Consider the following 22,959-nt stretch of genomic DNA (forward strand, 5'->3'; position numbering starts at 1 on the left):
CTGGTGTCAAGGTCCTCGACATCCAGCGCAAACTCCCAAGCATCCTCGCCTGTCACACCAACGTCAACATCATCGTGCACGTGGGCACAAACGACATCAGAGATAGGCAGTCAGTAGCATTGCAGGAAAACTACAAAACTCTCATCACTACCCTGATGGGCCCAGAAAAACAGTTTGTCATCTCTGGGCCTCTCCCTACCTACAGAAATGGTGCTGAGAGATGGTCCAGACTGTTTTATCTCCACACCTGGCTGAAACGCTACTGCCCTTCCCTAAGCATCCCCTATGTCAACAACTGTGACTTTTTCTGGGAGAGGCCCAGTATGCTGAAGCATGATTGTCTCCACCCAAACAGACATGGAGCCAGGCTGCTCTCTGACAACATAACAACCACACTGAGGCATTGACATTCTGTAGAAAAGATTACAGATTCATGCCCCCCAGGTATCTATTCAAGTGGCATTGTATATGTGGATGGGTCTAAAAGTGCTTTCTGCAGGGTAACATATAGTAAGTAAGTATACTCTTTTGATCCCGTGAGGGAAATTTGGTCTTTGCATTTATCCCAATCCGTGAATTAGTGAAACACACTCAGCACACAGTGAACACACAGTGAGGTGAAGCACACACTAACACGGAGCAGTGAGCTGCCTTGCTACAGCGGCGCTCGGGGAGCAGTGAGGGGTTAGGTGCTTTGCTCAAGGGCACTTCAGCCGTGGATGTGGGTATGGGAGAGCAGTGCTCAACCACTTCCCCCACCCACATATTTCCTACTGGTCGGGGATCGAACCGGCAACCCTTCGGTTACAAGCCCGAAGCCCTAACCAGTAGGCCACGGCTGATCTACTACCATAGATGAAGCTGCTTCATGTAATAGCATGACAGATGCTTATAGTTCTATTCCAACGTTGATTTCTACCCAATGGTATAGTGAAAAGAAAAGGCCATTTCAAAACTAGAAATCTAACTAATATTCTTTCCATACCTCAGCATATTCCTCAAAAGCGTTCAATGCCTCAAAGGCATTTTCAGCTAACTTGGGCTTACTAAATATAGGTGCACTGACTACTAAAAACCTTTGCAATCAATGATTTTATCAGTGAAAAGAAATTGGAATTTCTGTTTCTTGTTGAATCCTGGCTAACTTCAGACAGTGAACCTGCAAACCTCTTGTTGAAACCTGTCCCCCAAATTGTAATTTCTTCCACTCAACTAGACAGGGTAAACGAGGCAAGTACCCCTGGCTGCAGCTTGCAGATCGGGGCTGGGCTCAATGTGGGGCAGAGCTCAACGTTGAGCTCAGCCTACATTTCAACACGTCAACACGTCATTCCCTGTCATTCATTCAAATACGAAACTATGACAACTCATCGACTCATCGAAAAAGATATGGAAGTAAGTTTAGGCTATATGTTTTTGGGTTTCATGGTTTAGGTTTTATGCCTGTATTGTTGCCTATTATGTTGCATCAAGTCAAGTCATCTCGGTATCATGCCTATATTGCGCTTTATTACAGTAATGATTACAGTGGCTATGATAATGATACAGTGTGTTACAGCCACTGATGTTGTCTCCTTCTGTACAATCCTCCTTGTGCACAATCCTAAGGATCTAGAGTTCACACTTCACTTCATTGCTCAATAAAGGGCCTAAAAACTCCGCCGACGATAACCATGAATTTAAAGGGGAACTTGGCAACTATTTCAACTTAATAAACCCGTTTAGAAATCATTTGGATGGTTAAATGACCTGTTCCGGTGAAAATGGTGACTTTCCCTGCTGCGCCTACCGTCTCCAGGCGGAAAACCAACCTTGCAACATTGGGACTACCGTCCCGGAAAGAGAAGTGAGAAACAAGAAACTCGTTTTAAATCGTGCTTCTTACCTTGTAACATGCACATAGTTCTGCCAAACTTATGCTAACCGTTTGCTAGCTTGTAAACAAATCCATGTGCTTTATCCAAGCGGCAACATTCTAATTTGAACAATGAAGCCTACCCGGAAATGCGAAAAATTGCAATACATCGAAAATCCGCTAGGGGCAGGTCCCAAAAGGGAGCAAATGTCCATAGACCCCCATGTTAAAATGTCCGTTTTCACAGCATAAATTCATGCTTTTACAGGTTGGTCCCATGGACTTTTATTGTATTTGTAGTTCCCGAGTGCCTGACAACTGTGAGGGGGGTGAATTTTTTTCTAACTCGTTAGTTTAGATCGCATTTAGATATTAAATGTATGAATAATTAAGAGCGTGGTCAACTTGATTGACGGCTGGTGTCGAGGCAGCAGACGACGTCACTAGCTGAGTGGAGGAAACTCCGAAATTATGTCTTGGCTGTGATCCTACACACCACATCCTTTCTGAAAATGTTTATTCAAATATCTGACAAAATGGGTTGCTATTACAGTGGGCAGTGCTTCGACTTGGCCAGCTTCACTCGCGGTACGCGCGTGGGATCACGCGGTATCACGCGACTTTAATTTGTATTTTTCCAGTGAGACGCTAGCCTGGGTGTTCCCATGCTGCCTTGCGCGCGATTTGATTCACGCTGCTAAGGCAGCCTGGAGACCATGGAGCAAATTTTCGCCTGAGATAGGGAACCAATCACAGAACAGGTGGGAAAGCAAGACGATGATGAGCTATGCACAGACGCATTTGATAGACATCCGTGGCACCCAATAAACGGATCTGGGCATTTTTTTCAAATACGAGAAAATGAACGTTTGGTTCCCAGACCACGTCTCATTGAGAAGTGGTGGCGCTAGCCAGGCTAGTGAGACGCTGCAACAACCCAAACAACCGGTAGATGGCTCAAGTGAGCAGGGTGTCTCATAAAAAGAAATGGAGCCTGGAAAACCCTACACAGACTTCACTACAGACTTTAGCAGACTGGTTTAGAAATAATTTAATAGCAGAAATATGCCTGCCCTGCCCTAATAAAGACATATTTGGTTAACTGCGAGTGAATCCCGTTTGCAGCCGTAGGAAAAACGCAGGACAAATTAAAACGCAGGACAAATTAAACATTCTGGTTTTCTCCGAGTGCAACGATGATAGACAGACATCATTTGGACAAAATATAGAGCATATAAACCTCCATTGCTCAGCCAAATGCCTTCCTGTTACGTCCGATTTTTGATGGTCACAAGTTTACTTCATTAGCGGTTTATTTATTTATTTATTTTATTATTAAAGAGTGTTTTTCATTTAAAGGTTTGACTTCGTGCTTATTCAGTAGAGCATTTAGTGCTCTCCCCAATCCCAGACGTTCACATTGCATGTTTGTTTGTAATGGATGCAACCGCGAGATTGTCATTGCCGTCAAACGCATAGCCTGACATGAACCAAGACATATAGCCCAGCAGCAATCTAGGGACTGTTCGTTATTTATTGAAGGGGCCACTGGAGGAATTTTGAGTGCTTCAGTTGCAAGTTGCATGACCCTCTCTTGTCTGCTAGAAATTGTTCAATGACCCTCCGACAGAATTGTTAAAAAAGACATGACCCTCCCCTGCCAATTGTCGCTGTCTTCCGCCTGCGCCACAGCCACACACTGTGATAACGTTCTTAAATCAATCTTTCCCGTGAGCTTGCATGCTACCAGTCCTTCCTTTTCAAATGTGTTGCGCCTGTTTGCACAATTTCACAAATAATCATATGTGATTAATATGACAAATAATCCCTGTGCACGAGGACCGAAACAATGCATGCCAACTTTTTCCGTGTTTATCACGTATTTTAACTTTCCCCCGCTGTCTTGCCGTTTTAATGTTTTCCCGTAGAATATCCCATATTTTAATACTCTCATAACAGCCCTGCCATCAATTTAATACTCTCATAACAGCCCTGTTGCTACCCCTTGCCCTTCCAACGAAACAGATGTCTTCAAATCATCGTTTTCCTTGCTTGAAGGCGAACTTAGAGTGATGTTAACCTATTTAAGTTTAACGGCGTGATTGTCGTGAGAACACGATTCATTGGCGCTTGCATGTTAGGCCTTCCCAGTAAACAAAATAAAGTCCTGGCGACGTCCCCTAAAGGTCCCCTGGCGAACGTCACCTCCTCGACATTGTGTAGGGTTCCCTTTACGTCCCGCTGACCTCTGTTCGGGAGGTTTAAAAGACGTCCACGAGACTTTGAGAGGACGTCCTGTAATGGTCACCGCGACGTTATGCGCGCGACGTTTATATTTCCGCGATGGTTAAAAAGAACAAAAAAAAAACACGAAGCGCGATTTGGTATGGTATTACATCCTGTAAATCTCTGAGTTGCTAGGAGAGAGGTAGACGGAACATGAACACGCATTAATGACTTGTTCTACAACTACGCAATCAACTTTACTCACCTCATATTTTCACGCATGTATGAAATCACGTCCTCCGAATGCATTGCACTAACGATGAGTAGACATGGACATTTATACCGGGCTAAGATGTGCTGCTTTCACATCTACGGTGTCATTTTCTTAATAAACTAATACGACATTTTAATGGGCATATCCCGTAGCATATTGTTCAAAACATCATCAGAGTAGGCCTAGGCTAGCCTAAGATAAATTGTTCAAACCATATTGTTTCAAAATATTAAAAACTAATAATAACCAAAAATACTAAATGAATCGCAATGCATGCTGGGAAGCAAAACTCAACATGAAATAAAGTACATGAAACATAACTAGAATGCATTACGTTATATCCACTCGTTTTCTTGGACCTGCTGTGATTAAACAGGGACAGCCTATAAATGTAAGCCTTTCTTCCTGGAACATTGCAGATAAAGAAAAATGTATCGTTTTATCTAGGCTATGAATGCTCTTTATAGCCAACTTTAAGATGAAATAAATAGATTCTGATGTTTCTATTCTATATCATTGTTTTATTAATAAACAGTAAGGCTCTGGTGAGGCAGAGAGATCTGCTCCTCATTAGAAATCTCATCGGATATGTGCACTCTTTGCTGTTTCCACAAGGAGCTGCTGTAACATTGGGGACAGCTAGGCCTATGCGTGACACTTTTAAACGCGAGCATGCGTCAAATAAATTACAATGTCATTTAAACAAGTCATGAAGAAGCAGTATCCTTAATTCTTCTGCAATGTAGAGCTAGATCGTTTTGCTTTACAAATTAAGTAGTCACTTCTGTTGCTAGATAACCCTAAACAAATGCTACGTGGTCTGTTTTTAACATTTCTCTAGTTTAATTGCATCGTATTCAGCTCCAAAAGCCGGTTCAGTCCCAATTCGGCCGTGTGTGTGTTTCTGAAAATAAAACAGATAATAAGTATGTGACTACGTTAAATAAACCACTGCCTATTTAGAGCATGTTACATGCATCACGTAATGACAGTTATCTGAAGAAAAGTGCATTGTAGGCTAAGCTAGAAGATAAGAACAGCGACTTTGCTAACGTTACACCAAGCATCACATTTGCTAACATGAATTATGTAGCACATACATTTTGAGTTTAACGTTCTCAAATTGAGTTGGAGTTTAGACATTCTACTTTGCTCATAGACGCACAACTTCATAAACTGTATGATATGTTGCCTTAGACTACGGTAGGCTAATGCAGCTACTGCTAGAGACTAGATAGATAGATACTTTAGTCATCCCCAGACGTGTAACGTGAAGTCGTGCATGGATGTGATGTCTCCGTCCAGCAGGCGGTAGCCAGAGCGCTCTCAACTCCGCTGCCATGTGTGAATAAACAAACGTCCCCCCCCTGTCCCCGATATAACGTTATTGTCGGGTTATAGGAGGTATTTGAAATGACCAAATGCAAATGTCATCCGAGGGACCTGACGGTGACGTCCCCAGAAAGTCCTGCACAGGACGTCACGCAATAACCAAACGATAACTTGCTCCGGACGTCAATAAGGTCACCGGAACGTCCGCTAGAGAACATGACGTTCGGCACCAATCGGGGACGTCGTGAATGTCGGCATGAGGTCCGGGCGACGTCCCGTGTTTGTCGGGTTATGTCTACGTGCGCACCTGAGGCTACTCAGCTACAAGAGAAAGAATTTCCCCTGTTTGTATGTTCACTGCAAGTTGGCCTACCATAACTTACCAACTCTACACTGTAGACCCTAACTGGCTATTTATATTTTTCTGTGAAATAAGCAAATGAATTTGTTCAACTTTATGAAGCAGAATTACGCATAGGCTACTTGGAACATAATACATTTAACAAAGGACAGATGTATGTTGCTAGTGACAAAATATTAACTTTCAGTGTTTTACAATGTCTTTGTCATGGGGAAGTGTTTTTCCCCATGCATTTATTCTAGGTTACTGTCAGTGATTGACGCGAGAGAAGCGGGGTCTGTGTTGTGTTGCGCTGCGTTAATTTATTTTCATTGGGCATACCTTGCCGTGCCGTCCACAGCTCTTCAGTTCTGACAAAGCCAAAATTACTCCTTTTGAAACAATGAGTGCAGGAAGCGCGATTGTATGGTTATATTGCTTGACAGGGGGGATCCCAAGCAGCTTTCAGCCATAAGGCTACTTTGAGAACATTTCAATTCACCCGACACTAATATTCAAAATGTTGAAAACTATTTCGGCATAGTCTATAAAGCAGTTTAATTAAATGGAATGTTAGTTGTAAACAAACAAGCTACTTGGTGAGGCTTGGCCTCACAGATGCGCTCGTGCCTTAGATGGCAGGAAAAATCTTCACGATAGGCCTATTAACTAACCACCCGATTCACGTTGGCTGGGGGGAAGGGGGGCCATCAGACATTTGTGCCCAGTTAATCCAGCCCTGCCCCCAACAAATCACACCTTCCCACCTCTGACAGCTTAAAAGAAGTCAAGAGGACTCCTTACTCACAGACCTATTCACAAACCTGCGGCATTTTGCCGTGTTTTGAAATCCTATGCAGCTACAGGAGCTTAAATGTAACATTAAATGTAACATTATTGTGAATCAAATTAAAATGTTCTCTTTTGCAAACGTAGGCATAGTAACAGAATAATTTAATAATGTTACAAAGATACTACATCAATCCGTATGTCTCATTAGGCTACTAGGCTGCCTTGATTTATTTAGGCTAGGCCTTTTTATTCAGGGCCGTATTTAAAAAGAATTTTAAGGCTAAAAGTAGCTCCTAACTGGCGAATTTACTCCTAAAAATAATGGGCGTTTCACTCCTAGCTTTAGGACTCCTAATATTTCCTATCATTTTAGACCTAAAAGTAGAACCTAAGCCTGGGACAGCTTAAGTCGAGAGGACTCCTAACTCACTAAGACCTATTCATAAACAGCTTTTTTGTGGCATTTTACGTTGCGATGTTTTGAAATGCGTAGCCTATGCGCAACAGGAGCTTCCAATGGCGAGGGAACAATTTTGAATTCATAAAAGGGATGCAATAATGCCACCAACAACAACCAAAACTACTCATTGTTAACATGTAAATGAAATGTAACATTTCATTGTGAATCAAATTAAAATGTTCTCCTCTTTGCAAACGTAGCCTAGGCATATGGTGACAGATTAATTTAATAATGTTGCAAAGGTAGGCTACTACATCAATCAATAGGCCTATGTTTCATTAGGCTACTAGGCTATTTGTTTTGCCTTACTCTTTATTCATTTAGGCTAGGCCTTTTTATTCAGTTATTAATCATCTTCCGTCCTTCGCACTACTTGTGTAGTGCACGCACTCTCCGACCTGTCACTCATCATCCGAAGAGAGGTGTTTGGAATTCCCGCGTTACAATCGTCAGCCAATCAAGGTGGTCACTTCAGTCAAGCTCGTGCATGAGTAATGACGTCAACCATAGCCACGAAGACTCACTCCTAGTTTAGGAGTTGTCTGAAAGACTTTTAAGAGAAAACTCCAAGCTAAAATCTTTAAGTGCGATTTAGGAGTAGCCTACTCCTAGTAGTAAGATAAAAGCCTTTGTGAATAGCCTACGGCCCCAGTTATTCATCATCTTCCGTCCTTGTGTAGCGCATGCATTCTGAGACCTGTCATCTGTCACTCATCATCGTAAGGGAGGTGTTTGGAATCATGCCCGCGTTACAATCATCAGCCAATCAAGGTGGTCACGCTTGCCCATTTACCCAAATTAATGGTCGAATATTACTGATGATCATTGTTATTTAAGAACATGCAGTGTGCGTAGGGTACCAAAAACATCTTGCTCGTAAAAAAGCATCATAACGCACATTCTGGCAGGTCTGTTATTTACTGTAGGCTGCGCAAACCACAGGCCTTTATTTTGGGCATTCATTCATTCAACCTTTATTTATTCTCGGAGGGTCATTGAGGGAAGCCCTCATTTTCAATGAAGCCGAGATTACAGAAGCGAAGCAAAGCGCTCCACAAACAAGATAACATTCGAGGCCTTCTGTTGAAGAATTTTATATAAAACCTGCGCTAACAGTAATCCTCCTGCCCCTGATAGGCCTACCACAGCTGTGGATAGTGTGGAATGTTCAAGTAATAACACAATCCAATGTGTCTCAATTGTCCCCCGCTGACCACCTCACACATTTCTCTACATTTTGCAACGAACTTACATGACACAATGCCATAAAATATGCCAGTTTTAGGACACAGAATAATGTTTGTAATGATACCAGGTAGGCCTACGTTTAACAGTAACAAGTGTAATGAGCTATTCATTGTCGAAGGTGCATGGTGAAGTGAAATTCTTACTTTGGAAAACAAACATTTGCCGATATCATCGCCGATCATCAGAATATTGCAACAGATTCTGTGTTCTGGACTGCAGGTAACTTGTTAAGCCAGTGGTTCTCAAACCAAGGGGCGGCAGTCAGGCTACTGACAGAGCGACGCACAGTGGCTGAAAGTTTTACTAAAGCTTCACGCAGCTTCACGCCTCGTAATGCGCGACTGAAGTGGCCATTTGAAAGCGATGCCCACTGTAACTGAAGCCTAACCGACACTTTAAGAAGACTTCGCTCCAGTTTTTCAGGTAAGTGACATTCCACTACAATTTCACGTAGATGTTAGCATTATAGCATCCATGTTAGTGGGCATTGTAGCAGCTACTATAGGCTACGTTAGCGTCCAAATCATTTCAAATAAGTTTATGTCGAAAATGACCGAATGGCTGAAGCACACACATAAATTTAGTTAACTTGAATAAAGTTAACGTTAGTGAAAACCGATTGTGCTCCCGTTGTGAGTTAGCTTAACGTTTGCCATACTAGCCAGGTATTTGAGTCAATGATCAGACAGCTGTAGCAGCTAACGTTAAGCACGTTAACGTTAGTTCACAAACATACTGGGGTAACAAAGCATGTGTTCTCGTCAAAAAACCTTTTGTAAATACTTTCTGTGTGAATGCTTAGTCCGTTGTCAATTTATATAGTCTTTGGGTTGTCACATTTAAGATAGAAAAGCGTTCGTTCAGATGATAACTTCAGCCGAAGCATTAGCTAGTGGAGGTAAAATTGTGAACCACTATGAACCATTGACTATATGTTGAACATGGAGCTGATAACGAGCGATAACGTTAGCTAGTCACCATAACTGTTGTTAGTTATAACTGACGTCTGAAACTCTTATTGATGCCGTTTATTTATTAAACACAAATTTGAAACAACACTTCTTGTCTATGCAAAGTTTCCCTGTAGGTGATCCAGACAGGCTGGGTGCTGGAGAGGGCTCTAGACTCCTAACTTCACTTCTCGTCTGTGCAGTCGACTCAGAAGCATGACTTCAGTACTGATTCCGTGGTACTTTGAATTTTTTCATACATTTAAATGGAGCAACCTACTGGATTCAATAGTCCTAGCTGTCTATTCCAGACATGGTTAGCATACTGAACAAACATGAATGCATTTCAGACATTTAGAGTGGCCTTTTATTGTGAGCAGTCCGGGGCACATCAGCAGGTTTTGGTTGGATATAGATTGGATAATTAAAGAATATGGCATCAGTGACTGGCTATTGTTTGACTGGACCTTGGCCTAACTGTTAATAACTACCTCAATGGGGTGTAGATATGAGCTTACACTGTTCCACTGAAAACATTAAAATACAAGAAATGGTTGTTCTACAGAACTTTGAATACACCAAATTTGGTTTTGCTTATTGCCTGCATAAACAGGACATGTGCAAATAGTTGAATACGCCTGTCCTGTCCCCATTCAGCTAAGTGTTCTGTGAGTTTGTTCATTATACATATTGGGAGTATTTTTTAGCTTAATTTGTGAGCACTTGTTCATAGTTTGCAGTAAGTTCAAGGATGTGAAATATACCAATATTTCTGTTTTCAGATCTGGAACATTTTGAAATCCTACCAGATGGGGCACAAGTCATTGAGCAGTGGCAGCTTCTGACTTCAAAGACTTTGTTCACCAGCAGACCCCTTGATTACCTTTATTTACAGCATTTGCATCTGTCAGTCTTTAAATTGATCTAATATGTATTGACTATGTACTAGCTTAGTACATATTAGTTTTTGTTATTTTAGTTTCACAAATTCAGTGGTTACCTGTAATGCTCAAGATATACAAGTAAAACATCACCTTTACTTCTGCATCTGGGTCTTCAATTCAACCTGACTGAAGCTGACAGATTTGTATAAATGTTTTTGAGAGCACAGGCAAATTGGTTTGATAGATAGATAGATAGATAGATAGATACTTTATTGATCTCCAAGGGGAAATTCAAGGTCTCAGTAGCATACAGTACAGACATCACACACAACATGCACTTACAGCAGAAATGGTAAATATAAGTATAAACATATAACAATACTCCACTGTACAATAGACAGTTGAAGATAAAAAAAAAACTAACAAAACTAAATACTGGCATGAGTTTTAATGTAATTCACAGTTCAGAAAAAACATTTTCAAGTTCAGTGCCATCAACAGTAAGTTTGCTTTCTGATATTTAAAGAACAGAAATGGGTTTGGCATAAGTAAAGGGTAGGTGTAACATTCATCAATAGACATAAAGTGAAATGTACTGTATAGTCTCAATGGGTTCAACATCACCACACCCCAGCCAAACCACTTCACCTGGACCTCTAGTCCCATATTAAGAGCCCATGGACCTCCTTGCCGCCTCCTCCCCATGGTGAACTGCCAAAACAGAAAGGTAAACATTTTATTAGTCATACCTACTTACAAGATAATACAATAATGCAAACCAACACCACTTGTTGTAATCAACAAAAGTACAGTTGTTGTACAATGCTGTAGTACTATTGTGCGATTTGAAATGGGTCTTCAGTGACAAAGTACACTAATATTGGCATTGTTATGCAAAACACCGGACACTGTAACTGGATTTAACGTTTTGATAATAGCCTGACAAGGGGAAATAAGGCAAGCTAACCGAACATGAACGCTGGATCGTGAAATGGCCACCGATGAGAAATTTCAATGTCAACTTAGACCAAACTACCACTGACAACTTTAGAGCAATATAGCGATTTCAAAACGTGATATTAAGAGTTAATCAAACATAATTAATGATGTACAAGTTAACTAATACCCTACGATTTTGTTATCAATTCACACCATACGTTGACAGAATACAGCGAGCTAACTGATGTTATCGTAAATTAATTAACGTTACAATGATGGCTGCCACTGAGGATATGAGATGGATAACGTTAACTACAAAACAATAAAGGCAAAGATACATTTTTGTCAGTATGAGTTGCTGAACCTGTAAACTGCTAAGTTACTCTACGTGAGTTGGTGAACCTGTAACGCTAAATTACTCTACGTTATTTGACCGTAACTTCAGCAAGGGAGGGATAGCTAAGCTAACGTTAGTTTATTTTACCTAGAAGCTAGAATCTGCAAACTCAACTCTTCATTCTCAACTTTTCAACCGTTCAACCGAATATAAGCTTTTAGCATACAACATTAAAAAGTGTCTGAACATGGCAACATGAAACATACATGAACTTCACGTTAGCAGATCAAACTTACCAGCAATGTTACAGCAACGTCTGTGCCAGTCCATCTTGTAGGCCTAACGTTAGCTGAGGCTGCTCGGCTGACGACGAGGCGGGTTCACCGGCTTGCTCAGTCTCATACAAAGCCCCGCCCTTTTACCCATATATGGATTGGCTAGGAGGTAGACGGGGTTAGGATTTCCCAAGGTTTTCCAAGATGGTGCCGCCCATACCCCCCATAAACGGCTTCATAACCGTTCTTCAGAAAATCTATTGGTGACGTCACAGACGCTTTGTCCATATTTTTTACAGTCTATGGCTTTATCGTTACCTTTTCCCACAGTTTGAAATAGCATAATGCACAATTTCTCCAGCAGAGGGGGAAATCCTGGCAAGTTTCCCTTTAACTCCTAGGCCTACTACTACATTTTTCTAAGATCATATGGAGTTTGCGGTAGATCACGGATAAAGAATAAGCCTATACATGCTTTTGCCTTTGTCTTAGTATGAGTTTGAATCTCCCATGGAAGTGTATTATTTTGTAGGCATTCATGCCAGACTACAGAATCATGATCCATAGCTTTAGGCTACTCATAGGGATGGACAGTATTTAGGCTACAGTACATGTATTTGAAATACAAAATAGTATTTTGTAGTTTGTATTGTATTAGGTTGAAGAAAATGGTTTTGTATTTTGTATCAAAATACTTTAAGTGTATTTTCGTAGTTTACACATAGGCCAAATATTTTTGGTACAGCCAATAGTTTTGGTGATGAGATGACATAAAAGTGCTTGTGCTGACTTGTGATCAGAATATTGAGATTCAGGAAGATGATCCAGTCTAAGATGACATGAAGGTTACATTTGAATCCACCAATCAAATATATTATACAGCTTTGACATTCAAGGGTACATAAAGGGTACCTAAAAGGTCGCCTATACAACACAGAGGAAGACTGCCTATCAGCTGATATGGAGCAGAATTTAGACACCCCTGCCATGTCCCAAGCTGTCGAATATCAATGCCACAAACTTACATGCAAAGCCTAGGTCAGGGGTTCCCAAACTTTTCCACGACAAGGCCCCCCAAATACCACTAGGTTCTGGCCAAGGACCCCCTTGATGTGTTATTAAACCCATCGACAATACTACGGCAAATGTAAAAATACATTAAGCTAATCCTAATAATTATTTTAGCCACAAGCACTTCGCGATGGAGCAGTGTGTAAAAATTGCATTTGGGGCTTTCTGCTAGAGAGCTATCACTTTACTATTACTCCCAGTCATTATCATGGAAAATATAATGTTCAGATATGCGACAAGTTATTATAATGGCATTGTATAACAACCCTCATAGTAATTATTATTAGTTATTATTAGTATATTATTTTTCAAATGTATTTATTTGTTTCTTTTATTTTTCCTTCCAACTTGCTGAGGCCCCCCTGGCACCCCCTCGCGGCCCCCACTTTGAAAACCACTGGCCTAGGTCACTGATATTTGCTGGGAGGGTTTGGTATTTAATTCTATAGTGTTTTCATAAAAGGCTGTGTCCATAAACAGATAGACACAACTTATTTCAAAGACTAGCACATCCTTTCTCTATCCAACAGCACACCAAGTGTTTGTACAGTGTTGTACAGAACGGGCAATAAGGTCAACAATGGTTATGGCGTGCTGTATAAAATCATTAGTATACATATTACAACCATTTACAATATGGGCAACTGCCAGAGAATAGGATGCATTAATCAGTGTGGATGGTGATTTTTGGGATACTAGGTTGTATCTGGTTGGTAGGCCTAACAATTAAACAGAGAATGTCCTCCTGTTGCAGCATTTCTTTACATAGAATGAGAGTAACAGTGGTTGGCAAGTCAATGCATGCCAACTTTCCCTGCATTCTTAGTCCAGTCCAGTGTTGTTTTGTCTCTATCACACACATATACAATACACTTCCTCTCTCACACCAACCCACTAACTCAACCACATGGTTACTTCCTTACCCACACTTATAAGTTAGCCGATTTTTGGTAGAACTTTGGAAAAACTTTGACTGTGAGGTGTATGTGTCTTCCAAAGATGATACACAACACAAGGCACCTTTCTGAGCAATATTGCTATATTGCAATATGTTCTTGAGTATTGCTGTTCTCGCACTCTCCCTTTGATATTGGGAAACTTATCTTTCTTGAGAACTTTAATCATCAGTAGGCAAATGGACATGATTATCCTCCAACTGGAACAGATATGGGCGCCCTGCAATCATTCTCATGGTCATTATATTTTTTCTGCATGGGTTATTAGATTGATGACAATTTACTCTTTACTAAACCCACTTCAGAACAAGCAAGGAATACCCTCCTGCCTTCCTTTCTGTTTATTTGCATGGCTAGGCCGATGCCCGAGGCACCCCCATCGAAAAACTGTTTGTAGCATCGGCTAACTAGTGCCAGATTTCTGAGTGCAGGGGACAAGCCGAGATGAGCTATGAGACATACGTTCACACTCGGTATCATGTTTCAACACACTTTAGGTCAATATCACACTGGAATTCTCCTTTAATATTCGCAGACAAATGCAGCCCAAATCTAAAGCCTTTACCGGAACAGTTTGTTCTAATTTGTCTCGTGAAATTTGTGCTTGTGGACATCAATCACATGTCCTACCTTCTGTCCTTCTATTTCAAGTTATCATGAGTGTCATTTGATTATATAATCACAACACATGCTAATAAATGAAATCAGAATAGGCTTATGTGCTGTACAGGTCAGTTAGGCTAACTCCCGTATGTCAAAATAAATTGATTTGATCCTATGAATTGTTTCGCGATCACACATAACACAGCAACCTCAAACACCCCTGTTGAACCTAGGCTACTGCTTCAGTCATGTTTCAGTCATGTTTCAAACAGTTTATGAATTATCCTTACCTGTTTAATCAAGTCCACATGACCAAAATAACAGCATATTGTAGCGACCGGCTATCAATCAGAGAGTGCCCGCGCTATGTATAACCCCGGGCACTCTAATGATTGGCAGCCTGACGAGAGGGGGGCGGAACCCCCGGGGAATATTGGTGACTGCAGAAAGGAAGTTTGCTCTTTCGGTTCTGGGCCAGACTTGGGCCACTGTGTTCGAATGCCTGTTGGTGTACTTTTCTAATAAACCTGTTAACTGAACTCTGGCTTTTGGTCGGATGCTACACTGTACAAAAATATCGGAAAAGTGATTAGGGAAGACCGAGGGTGCATCCTGCACTATTAGTTAGTGACCAGTTTAGTTTAGTTTAGTAGTTAGGTTGGCGTTAGCAAGACCGTGCCGCCAGTGGAGGGAAAATGTTAGCATCTCGTGAAATGTCTGGGGAGATGAGCGACGGAGCCAGAGCCGCGGAGTGGACGTTTGGTGACCTAAAGAGGAAGCTGCGACGGCTGGAAGACCGCAGAGGCCACCTTCGGGGCACGATGGAAGCGATCGCACGCTTTGCTACTCGCAAGCCAAAGTTGGAGGGGGACGCAGACACCAACGTCACCTCCGGCGCAGGAAGCTCAGATGTAAATAAAGATGGCAGCACCCGGTCCACAACATCAGCGGTAGCAGCTAGCTCCGTGAAAACTCTAAAGTAAGGTGAAGGTAAGCTGGGAAGCTTTTCATGCGCAATTTAAACTGCTTGCTAAGTCACAGAACTGGTCGCAAGAGACTAAAGCTTTACACGTGGATGACAGAGAGAGCTACAGCGCCCTGGTGGGGGCTCTCCAGCGACGGTTCGGTAACTTTACAGGAGCGGAGCTCCTCCGAAATGAACTAAATAACAGAAGACATGGTGAGCCGCTACGGCAATTAGCCACTGACATTGAGAGCCTTACCCGCAGAGCATATAGCAGCATGCCCCTGGCGGTACAAAGCGAGTTAGCCCACGACCGATTCATGCAAGCCCTCTCACCACCCGAACTGCGTGTGGAGGTGCAGCTGACACACCCACGGTCCCTGAATGAGGCGTTGGAGCAGGCGTCAAAGAGAGAGACGGCCCGCGCCTACATCACAATGCCCACACAGAAACACAACAGCCCCCAGGTCAGAGCAGCAGCAGAGGTTCCGCAAACACCAACATGGGCAGCTGGTACGCTCAGGCCCAAAAGCACCCAGAGACCAGGGAAACGACCCCGGGTCCACATAGAGGGGGCAACGCGGACCACGAACCACAGGCCTCCACATACACCCTCAGGCACAGCTGGCCCAATGGCGGTTGCGGTAGTGGGCCGGACTTCAATTGGGGACCTCTGCCACATTCCAGTCACTGTGGAGGGAGTAACGTGTGTGGCGCTAGTTAATACCGGCTCTACAGTGACAGTAGTGTGGCCCGATGTGCAACCCAGGCAAACTGTGTTGGAGCCAACAGCAGTCCACCTGCGGACGGTGACGGGGGAATTGTCAGCCATGAAAAGCAAAGGGACACTGACATGTGGTGGGCGGTAAAACAGTGCACCACCCGGTGTGGGTAGCGTCAGTCCAGGACCCCTGCATTCTCGGACTGAACTTTTTGAAGAACACAGGCTGTCGGCTGGACCTTGCAGAGGCCACCCTGTGCTTTCTGGGGGAACGGCCTGTCGACATGGCTCCACCCCACCTGGGCTTCAACACTACAACACCCCAGGTAACCACTGTTTCAGCAAACGCCGCTGAAGCCAACATTGACCCCATTGTAGGGACCAGGAGGCCCACTCCTCGAGACCCCCGTAGCCCCCTACTCACAGCTGGGCAGAGGCATGTTACAGCCCCCGCTCCTCGGAACACACCAGCCGCCTCCCCCACTACCCCCTCACCTCACCTAGCCGCCCCACCTGCGCCACAGCCTGCACACACTATACAGACCCCTAAGAGCCGGGTCCCTAACCCATTAGCAGCCCAGCTCCCCCAAACGGAGGAGGGAAGTGTTGTGTCGGCAGTACGGAGCATTTGGCGACGGAACTGTTCTCATCTAGACCCCCAACAGGGTGAAGAATTGTGGCAACTATTTTTTGCATTTAAAGAAGGCGATGTGGGGTGCACACACCTAATACAGCACGACATAGATACGGGTGACAGCTCGCCTATCAAGTTACGCCCACGTCGCCTCCCACTGGCACACCAGGAAGCAGCAGAGAAGGTGTTGTGGGAGATGCAGCAGGTGGGCATTGTAGAGCCGTCTGACAGCCCGTGGGCCGCCCCTGTCGTCATGGTCCCAAAGAAGAACGGACAGTGGAGGTTCTGTGTGGACTACAGATGGCTCAATGGGGTGACAAGGAAGGACTCCTACCCCCTGCCTGGTTCACGTCGCTGGACCGGAGTTCCGAATACTGGCAGGTGCCTCTCTCTCCCTCTGCCAAACCAAAGACAGCGTTCTGCACAAACCGTGGCCACTGGCAGTTCAAAGTTCTCCCATTTGGCCTTTGCAATTTACCAGCCTCATTCGAAAGACTGATGGACAAAGTGCTGTCAGAAGTCCCTCGGTGTAAGTGTGTGGTGTACCTGGATGACATTCTCGCCCATAGCCCCACTTTCCAGGCAGCTCTCCAGTCTCTGCAGCATGTTTTGGAGTGTATAGCAGCAGCGGGTCTCAAACTCCAGCCAGAAACGTGCCACTTCATGCAGAGAGAGGTGTCATTCCTTGGGCACAGGCTGGGCAGAGATGGCATCGGCACAATGGATGAAAAGGTACGAGCGGTCAGAGACTGGCCCACACCAACGGACCAGCAACAGCTGAAAAGCTTCCTGGGCTTAGCCTCTTATTACAGAAGGTTCGCGAGGGGGTTCTCCTGTGTGGCTGCACCGCTGTTCAGGCTACAGCTCAAAGGCCAAGACTTTGTGTGGACCAGCAAGAGTCAAACAGCATTCACCTCTCTACAAAAGGCGCTGGGGGAGGCTCCTGTGTTGGCTCCAGCCGACCCCTCCCTCCCATTCATCTTGGACTGTGACGCGAGTGGCCAGGGAGTGGGCGGGGTGTTGGCACAGCTAAGCCCAGAGGGAGAGAGAGTGGTGGCGTATTACAGTAAGACTTTTAATAAGCACGAACGCCGCTACTGTGTCACACGCAGAGAACTTCTAGCTGTGTTATCGTCCATCCGCCACTTCAAATACTACCTCTGTGGGCTACCGTTCACCGTCAGGACGGACCACTCTACCCTCCAGTGGCTCATGTCCTTTAAAGAGCCAGAGGGCAAGGTAGCACGCTGGATGGAGGAGCTACAGTCTTATGACTTTAAAGTGGTGCATAGAGCAGGAGCCCGCCACTCCAATTCCGACGCCCTGTCCCGCCGACCCTGTGCTGAGGATGGATGCCGCCACTGCGACTGGAGGGAGACACGAGACAGGGAGTTACAGGGTCTGGAGGCAGCCATTTTCAGCTGGGTCACGGTGGCGGTGTGCTGTGACCTCACTGAAATTTCAGCGACGCAGTGGAGACAACAGCAGGAGGCCGATATGGACATACAGCCAGTGCTCCAGTGGGTGGAGATGCAGACACGGCCACCATGGGAGGAGGTGGCACTAATCTCCACGGCGATAAAAGGGCTGTGGGCCCTGCGGCTCACCGATGGGGTGCTACAGCGGGTCTGGAAGGATCCAGCGACGGGGTGGCAGTTGGTGGTCCCCAGAGCAGAGAGACCAGTCACTTCGGGGTCACCGGGCTGGTCACTTCGGGGTCACCAAAACTCTCCGTCGCCTACGTCAGAGCTTCTACTGGGGGCAGTTCAGGACGGACATAGAGGACTTCTGCAGGAGGTGTGACAGCTGCACGGCAAAGAAGGGCCTCTGAGAACAGTCCCATGCCCAGCTCCAACAGTTTCCAGTCGGCGCAGCCATGGAAAGAGTCAGGGTAAACATAGTTTGTCCACTCCCGGTCACTGACAGCGGGAACAGGTACTTTCTGTCAGTTATGGACTACTTCACCTAGTGGCCCGAGGCTTATGCCCTCCCTGACCAGGAGGCAGAGACAGAGGCTAAAGCCCTGGTCTGCCGTTTTGGGATGCCCCAAACCATACACAGTGACCAGGGGTGAAGCTTTGAGTCACGAGTATTCGCCGACCTGTGTCACTGGCTGGGCATAAACAAAACTCGCACTACCCCCCTACACCCGTAGAGCGATGGCTTAGTAGAATGCTTCAAAAGGACCCTGATCCAGCAACTGGCCATCATCACCACTAAACATCAATGAGGCTGGGACAAGCGCCTCCCTGTCGGTCTGCCGTCCAAGAATCTACGGTCTGCACGCCAGCCCTGCTCATGCTGGGTAGAGAGCTCCGTACCCCACTAGCAATGTTGGCCTCCCCCCTGACACCCCAGCTGTGCCCCCAGGACGAGGGTATGCCAGGAGACTGCAGGACCGCCTAGAGACAGCCCACAACTTTGCACGCGTGCAGCTGCAGAGCGCAGGGGGGAGACAATGTAGTAACTACGATCTACATTACAAGGGCCGCCACCTGGAACCGGGAGAGCTGGTTTGGGTCCACAGTCCGCAGAGAAAAAAAGATTGTTGCCCTAAGCTGGACAGTGACTGGGTAGGCCCCTGTAGAGAGTTGGAGCGACTAGAGGAGGTGGTATACAGAGTACAGCTACCTCCACGTGGCAGACAGGTTGGCACCCTACCACGGAGATGCTAACCCCCAGCTCCCACACAGGGCCTCACAGATCCCTCCCAACAGCCCCCATCCAGACACTACTCACTACTCAGCCAGAGGGGCACCGGGCCCTACACACGCCTACAAACGGGCACACAGACACACACTCAGACATTTCCACCACACTCCCCTCCCCAGTGCCACTCTCCCCAGCACAGGATATTGCAGTGCCTGCACGGCTCCGGAGGCAGAGAAGACCGCTTTGTTGGAAGTTGTTGTTGTGTTGTGTGTATTTGTTGTTTCCTCAGGGTCGAGGAACTTTGATGTGGAGGGGGGGGTGTAATGTAGCGACCGGCTGTCAATCGGAGAGTGCCCGCGCTATGTATAACCCCGGGCACGCTCATGGTTGGCAGCCTGGTGAGAGGGGGACGGAACCCCCGGGGAATATAGGTGACTGCAGAAAGGAAGTTTGCTCTTTTGGTTCTGGGCCAGACTTGGGCCACTGTGTTCAAATGCCTGTTGGTGTACTTTTCTAATAAACTGTTAACTGAACTCTGGATTTTGCTCGGATGCTATATTTAAAGGCTGTTGAGCTAGCATAACAGCCTCATATAGCAGATGCTGCAATGGCTAACTAATAAATTGTTTTATACAATTAATGAACTTTAACAATCTCAAATTCTGAGTTTTTCTGGGTGGTTATATATCCATGCAAATCATCTTCGAATAAGCCATCGTTGTTATGTTATAATATGTTACACAGGATTCATGACTTTAACGGCGTTAGCCTACATGATGCTGACTAAAGGGCCTGTCACATTACACGCGGCATGCGCTATGAAATGCATTATAGTCAATGGCTTCCGCGCGCAAGAACTGGTCTGCCGCTGCGCTGAGCAAGCTGAGTCGTTGGTATTTTGCGCTCTGCCCAGCGGCAAGCACAACAAAAATCTTTGGGACGTTACCTCAACCAAGAGCAATAGAGTCCCGAAGCCATGACGTAGCGTTGCCAAGGCAGCAATTTCACTGGATCTAAACAAATCAATCTAACCATTGAAATCGCCATAGCGGTGGCTTTCTTAATCTATTTCAATAATTTTACAACGTTTCTAAGACGTTAGTATTTTTTTTTACACTGTAGGAATCACATACTACAACATATATTCATACGAACACGATCAAATTCGTGACTACAGAGTTTTATTTTAGCATGGGTTTCCTCCGTAAAAGAGACCTGCATGTAACTTCACAGCATGCGGTTAAAATCGTTAAATTCAACGAACGTGTTTTGGCAAAAAACGTCGCTCTTAACAGCCGCCAGTCTTTGAGAAGACAAATATCCACTAGAATTTTGTTTCTTTCTATTACACCTGCCAGGGAATCCGTGTTATGTGGCTAAGCTGCTGCCTAGCAGGTAAAACACGTTTAAATGGATATATTTATTTGTATTAGCTAGAAATGATGCCACATGTCCACTTCGCAAGTTTGTTTAGATCTAGTGATTCTGCTGTCATGGAAACGCTACGTCACACTTCGGGACTCTATGGACCCTTTCAAGAGAGTTCCATTATCAGCATCATAGTTGGCCCCACAAGACTTCCTTTTTAACATTCCATATGTTATCTTAATGCAGAGGAAGTAGATTGGGGCCCAAATAGAACGTTCAAGCATTGTTTTTGTTTACCTTGTTGAAAGGGTCTATAGCGGCGAGCGCAGCGCATACTATGTGTACAATGTGATAGCCCCTTGACGCTGGCTTGGGGTCTCCTGAGTCTACTCCCTTAAACCTGTCCCTGTTCAGTTTAAGTTAAATGATCAAATATTGTTTGATTTGTGTGTCAACTTTCAGAGGGAAGACATGTATGCTCATTTCTGGCCAAATTTCACAGCTTCTAAGAAAGTCTATCGTCTTTGTGTAAACCGAGTTTTGAACAGAGAAAAAAAGTTAGGCTACCATTAGGCTACATGCCTGTTCTCCCATAACGTTACAGATCAATGCACTAATTCAGGACGATTTTTTTAACTGTTTTGTGCCTAACATGCAAATCAACTCGGGCTCCACGACTTGTGGAGCATCACTGCAATTAGACTACAGCCTACCATGCGAGGTAACATCATAAGACACCACGTAAATTGTAGGCTAGACAAGTATTCCCAGACAGGTTGGACCAAGCAACCTATTTGCAAACTGCGTGCGTTCTCGTCCAGCCTAAAGCAGCGCACTAGGTGAAACGTTTAAAACGACCGAATGGTAGGCTTTCTTAAATGCCCTCTTCGATTGATATTGAAGTAACCTATTTTAATTTGACTATGTAGCCTGCTTCCGCTAGACTTAATCAGAATCGAGTTTTAGTTATAATTGCGTAGCCGCCCTAAATCAATGAGGTTTAACTGTAGCCTACAGTATCTGTCCTGTTATGTTCTTTGACCCAGAATAAGAAGTCATGAGCATCCAAAATGTGTAGGCTAACGTTTCCGTTTTAGACTACTGGCGACATTATCAGAATGCAATATTGGCATCGGTAGGATGGTAGGCTACAACACGAAACACACACTGAGTTCATCGCATAGTTAACTCACCTGAGGAACAGACGATGAGGTAGGCATGGGAAAATATAAGTACTTCCCAAACAATATCCATCATTTGTCTTTATTTTATGCACATTCCGCTGTGGACTATTAAATAATAGCCTCTTGCAGCTGTTCAGTAGCCAGCCGTATCACGCTTCTGCACACCTTCCAAATGTTTCCTCTTCGATAGGCTACTATTGCAGATTAGGCTACCTCACTCGAACTCATGACGGCACGCTTTCTATGCGCTGGGATTTCAAGTCGGCGAGCAATGCTTGATAGATTCTAATCTTAATTAAACGAAATAATTAATAAAGGTTAAGTCATCCTTTCGATGTGTTTTAGGCTACACGAACCACGGATCCGAATCACGCAGGACCCATCTATCGTTCGGTAGCCTGGAAAAACCACGCTGACTTGTTACCTCATTTCGAGTAGCAGAAACGTTTCACCATCATCGATAGACCTAACTTATCCTCACTCCCTTACAAAAATAGGCTAGCCTACAATGCAGTAACAAACTGTCCAATATTGTGCAGTGCAGCAGTAACTAGTGCAATCCTGTTTTTCCAAAATATTGTAGCCTATTTTCAGCATATGAACTGCAAATCATTTCTCCAATCCAATTTTCTTCAAAGAAATGTTCTGTATGGAAGCCCGTTTCTGTCACTTGGGGAAATAATTGCCACAAATGAGACATTTAAATTAGATTCTAACTCATAATCATTAGATACAAAGTCATAATTGTGTGAATTAAATTCATAATTATAGGCGGGAGAATCAGAAATGTTGAAATTCAAAGTCAAAAAAGAAAAAATAATCGAAATTTTGAGATTCAAAGTCAAAATTATAATTTGGCAGACAGTAGCAACCACCCTGTCTCACTTCCTTTTG

General features: G+C 44.4%; 1 protein-coding gene and 1 long non-coding RNA gene across 2 annotated transcripts in view; one reads left to right on the forward strand and one right to left on the reverse strand.

Moving 5' to 3' along the window:
* Positions 1–22,324, reverse strand: part of ca10a (carbonic anhydrase Xa) — a 160,095-nt gene extending 137,771 nt beyond the window's left edge. Inside the window, exon 1 of the mRNA XM_042082783.1 lies at positions 22,075–22,324. Coding sequence (XP_041938717.1) covers positions 22,075–22,138 — 64 coding nt within the window. The 5' untranslated portion in view covers positions 22,139–22,324. The remainder of the gene's footprint in view (positions 1–22,074) is intronic.
* Positions 632–10,522, forward strand: LOC121700096. The gene is made up of 4 exons (XR_006027107.1): positions 632–642; positions 8,646–8,652; positions 9,604–9,716; positions 10,260–10,522. It is a non-coding gene; the product is annotated as an uncharacterized LOC121700096 (long non-coding RNA).
* Positions 22,325–22,959: the final 635 nt, after the last annotated feature.

The sequence above is a fragment of the Alosa sapidissima genome, chromosome 24 (assembly GCF_018492685.1).
Source record: "Alosa sapidissima isolate fAloSap1 chromosome 24, fAloSap1.pri, whole genome shotgun sequence".
NCBI lineage: Eukaryota > Metazoa > Chordata > Actinopteri > Clupeiformes > Clupeidae > Alosa > Alosa sapidissima.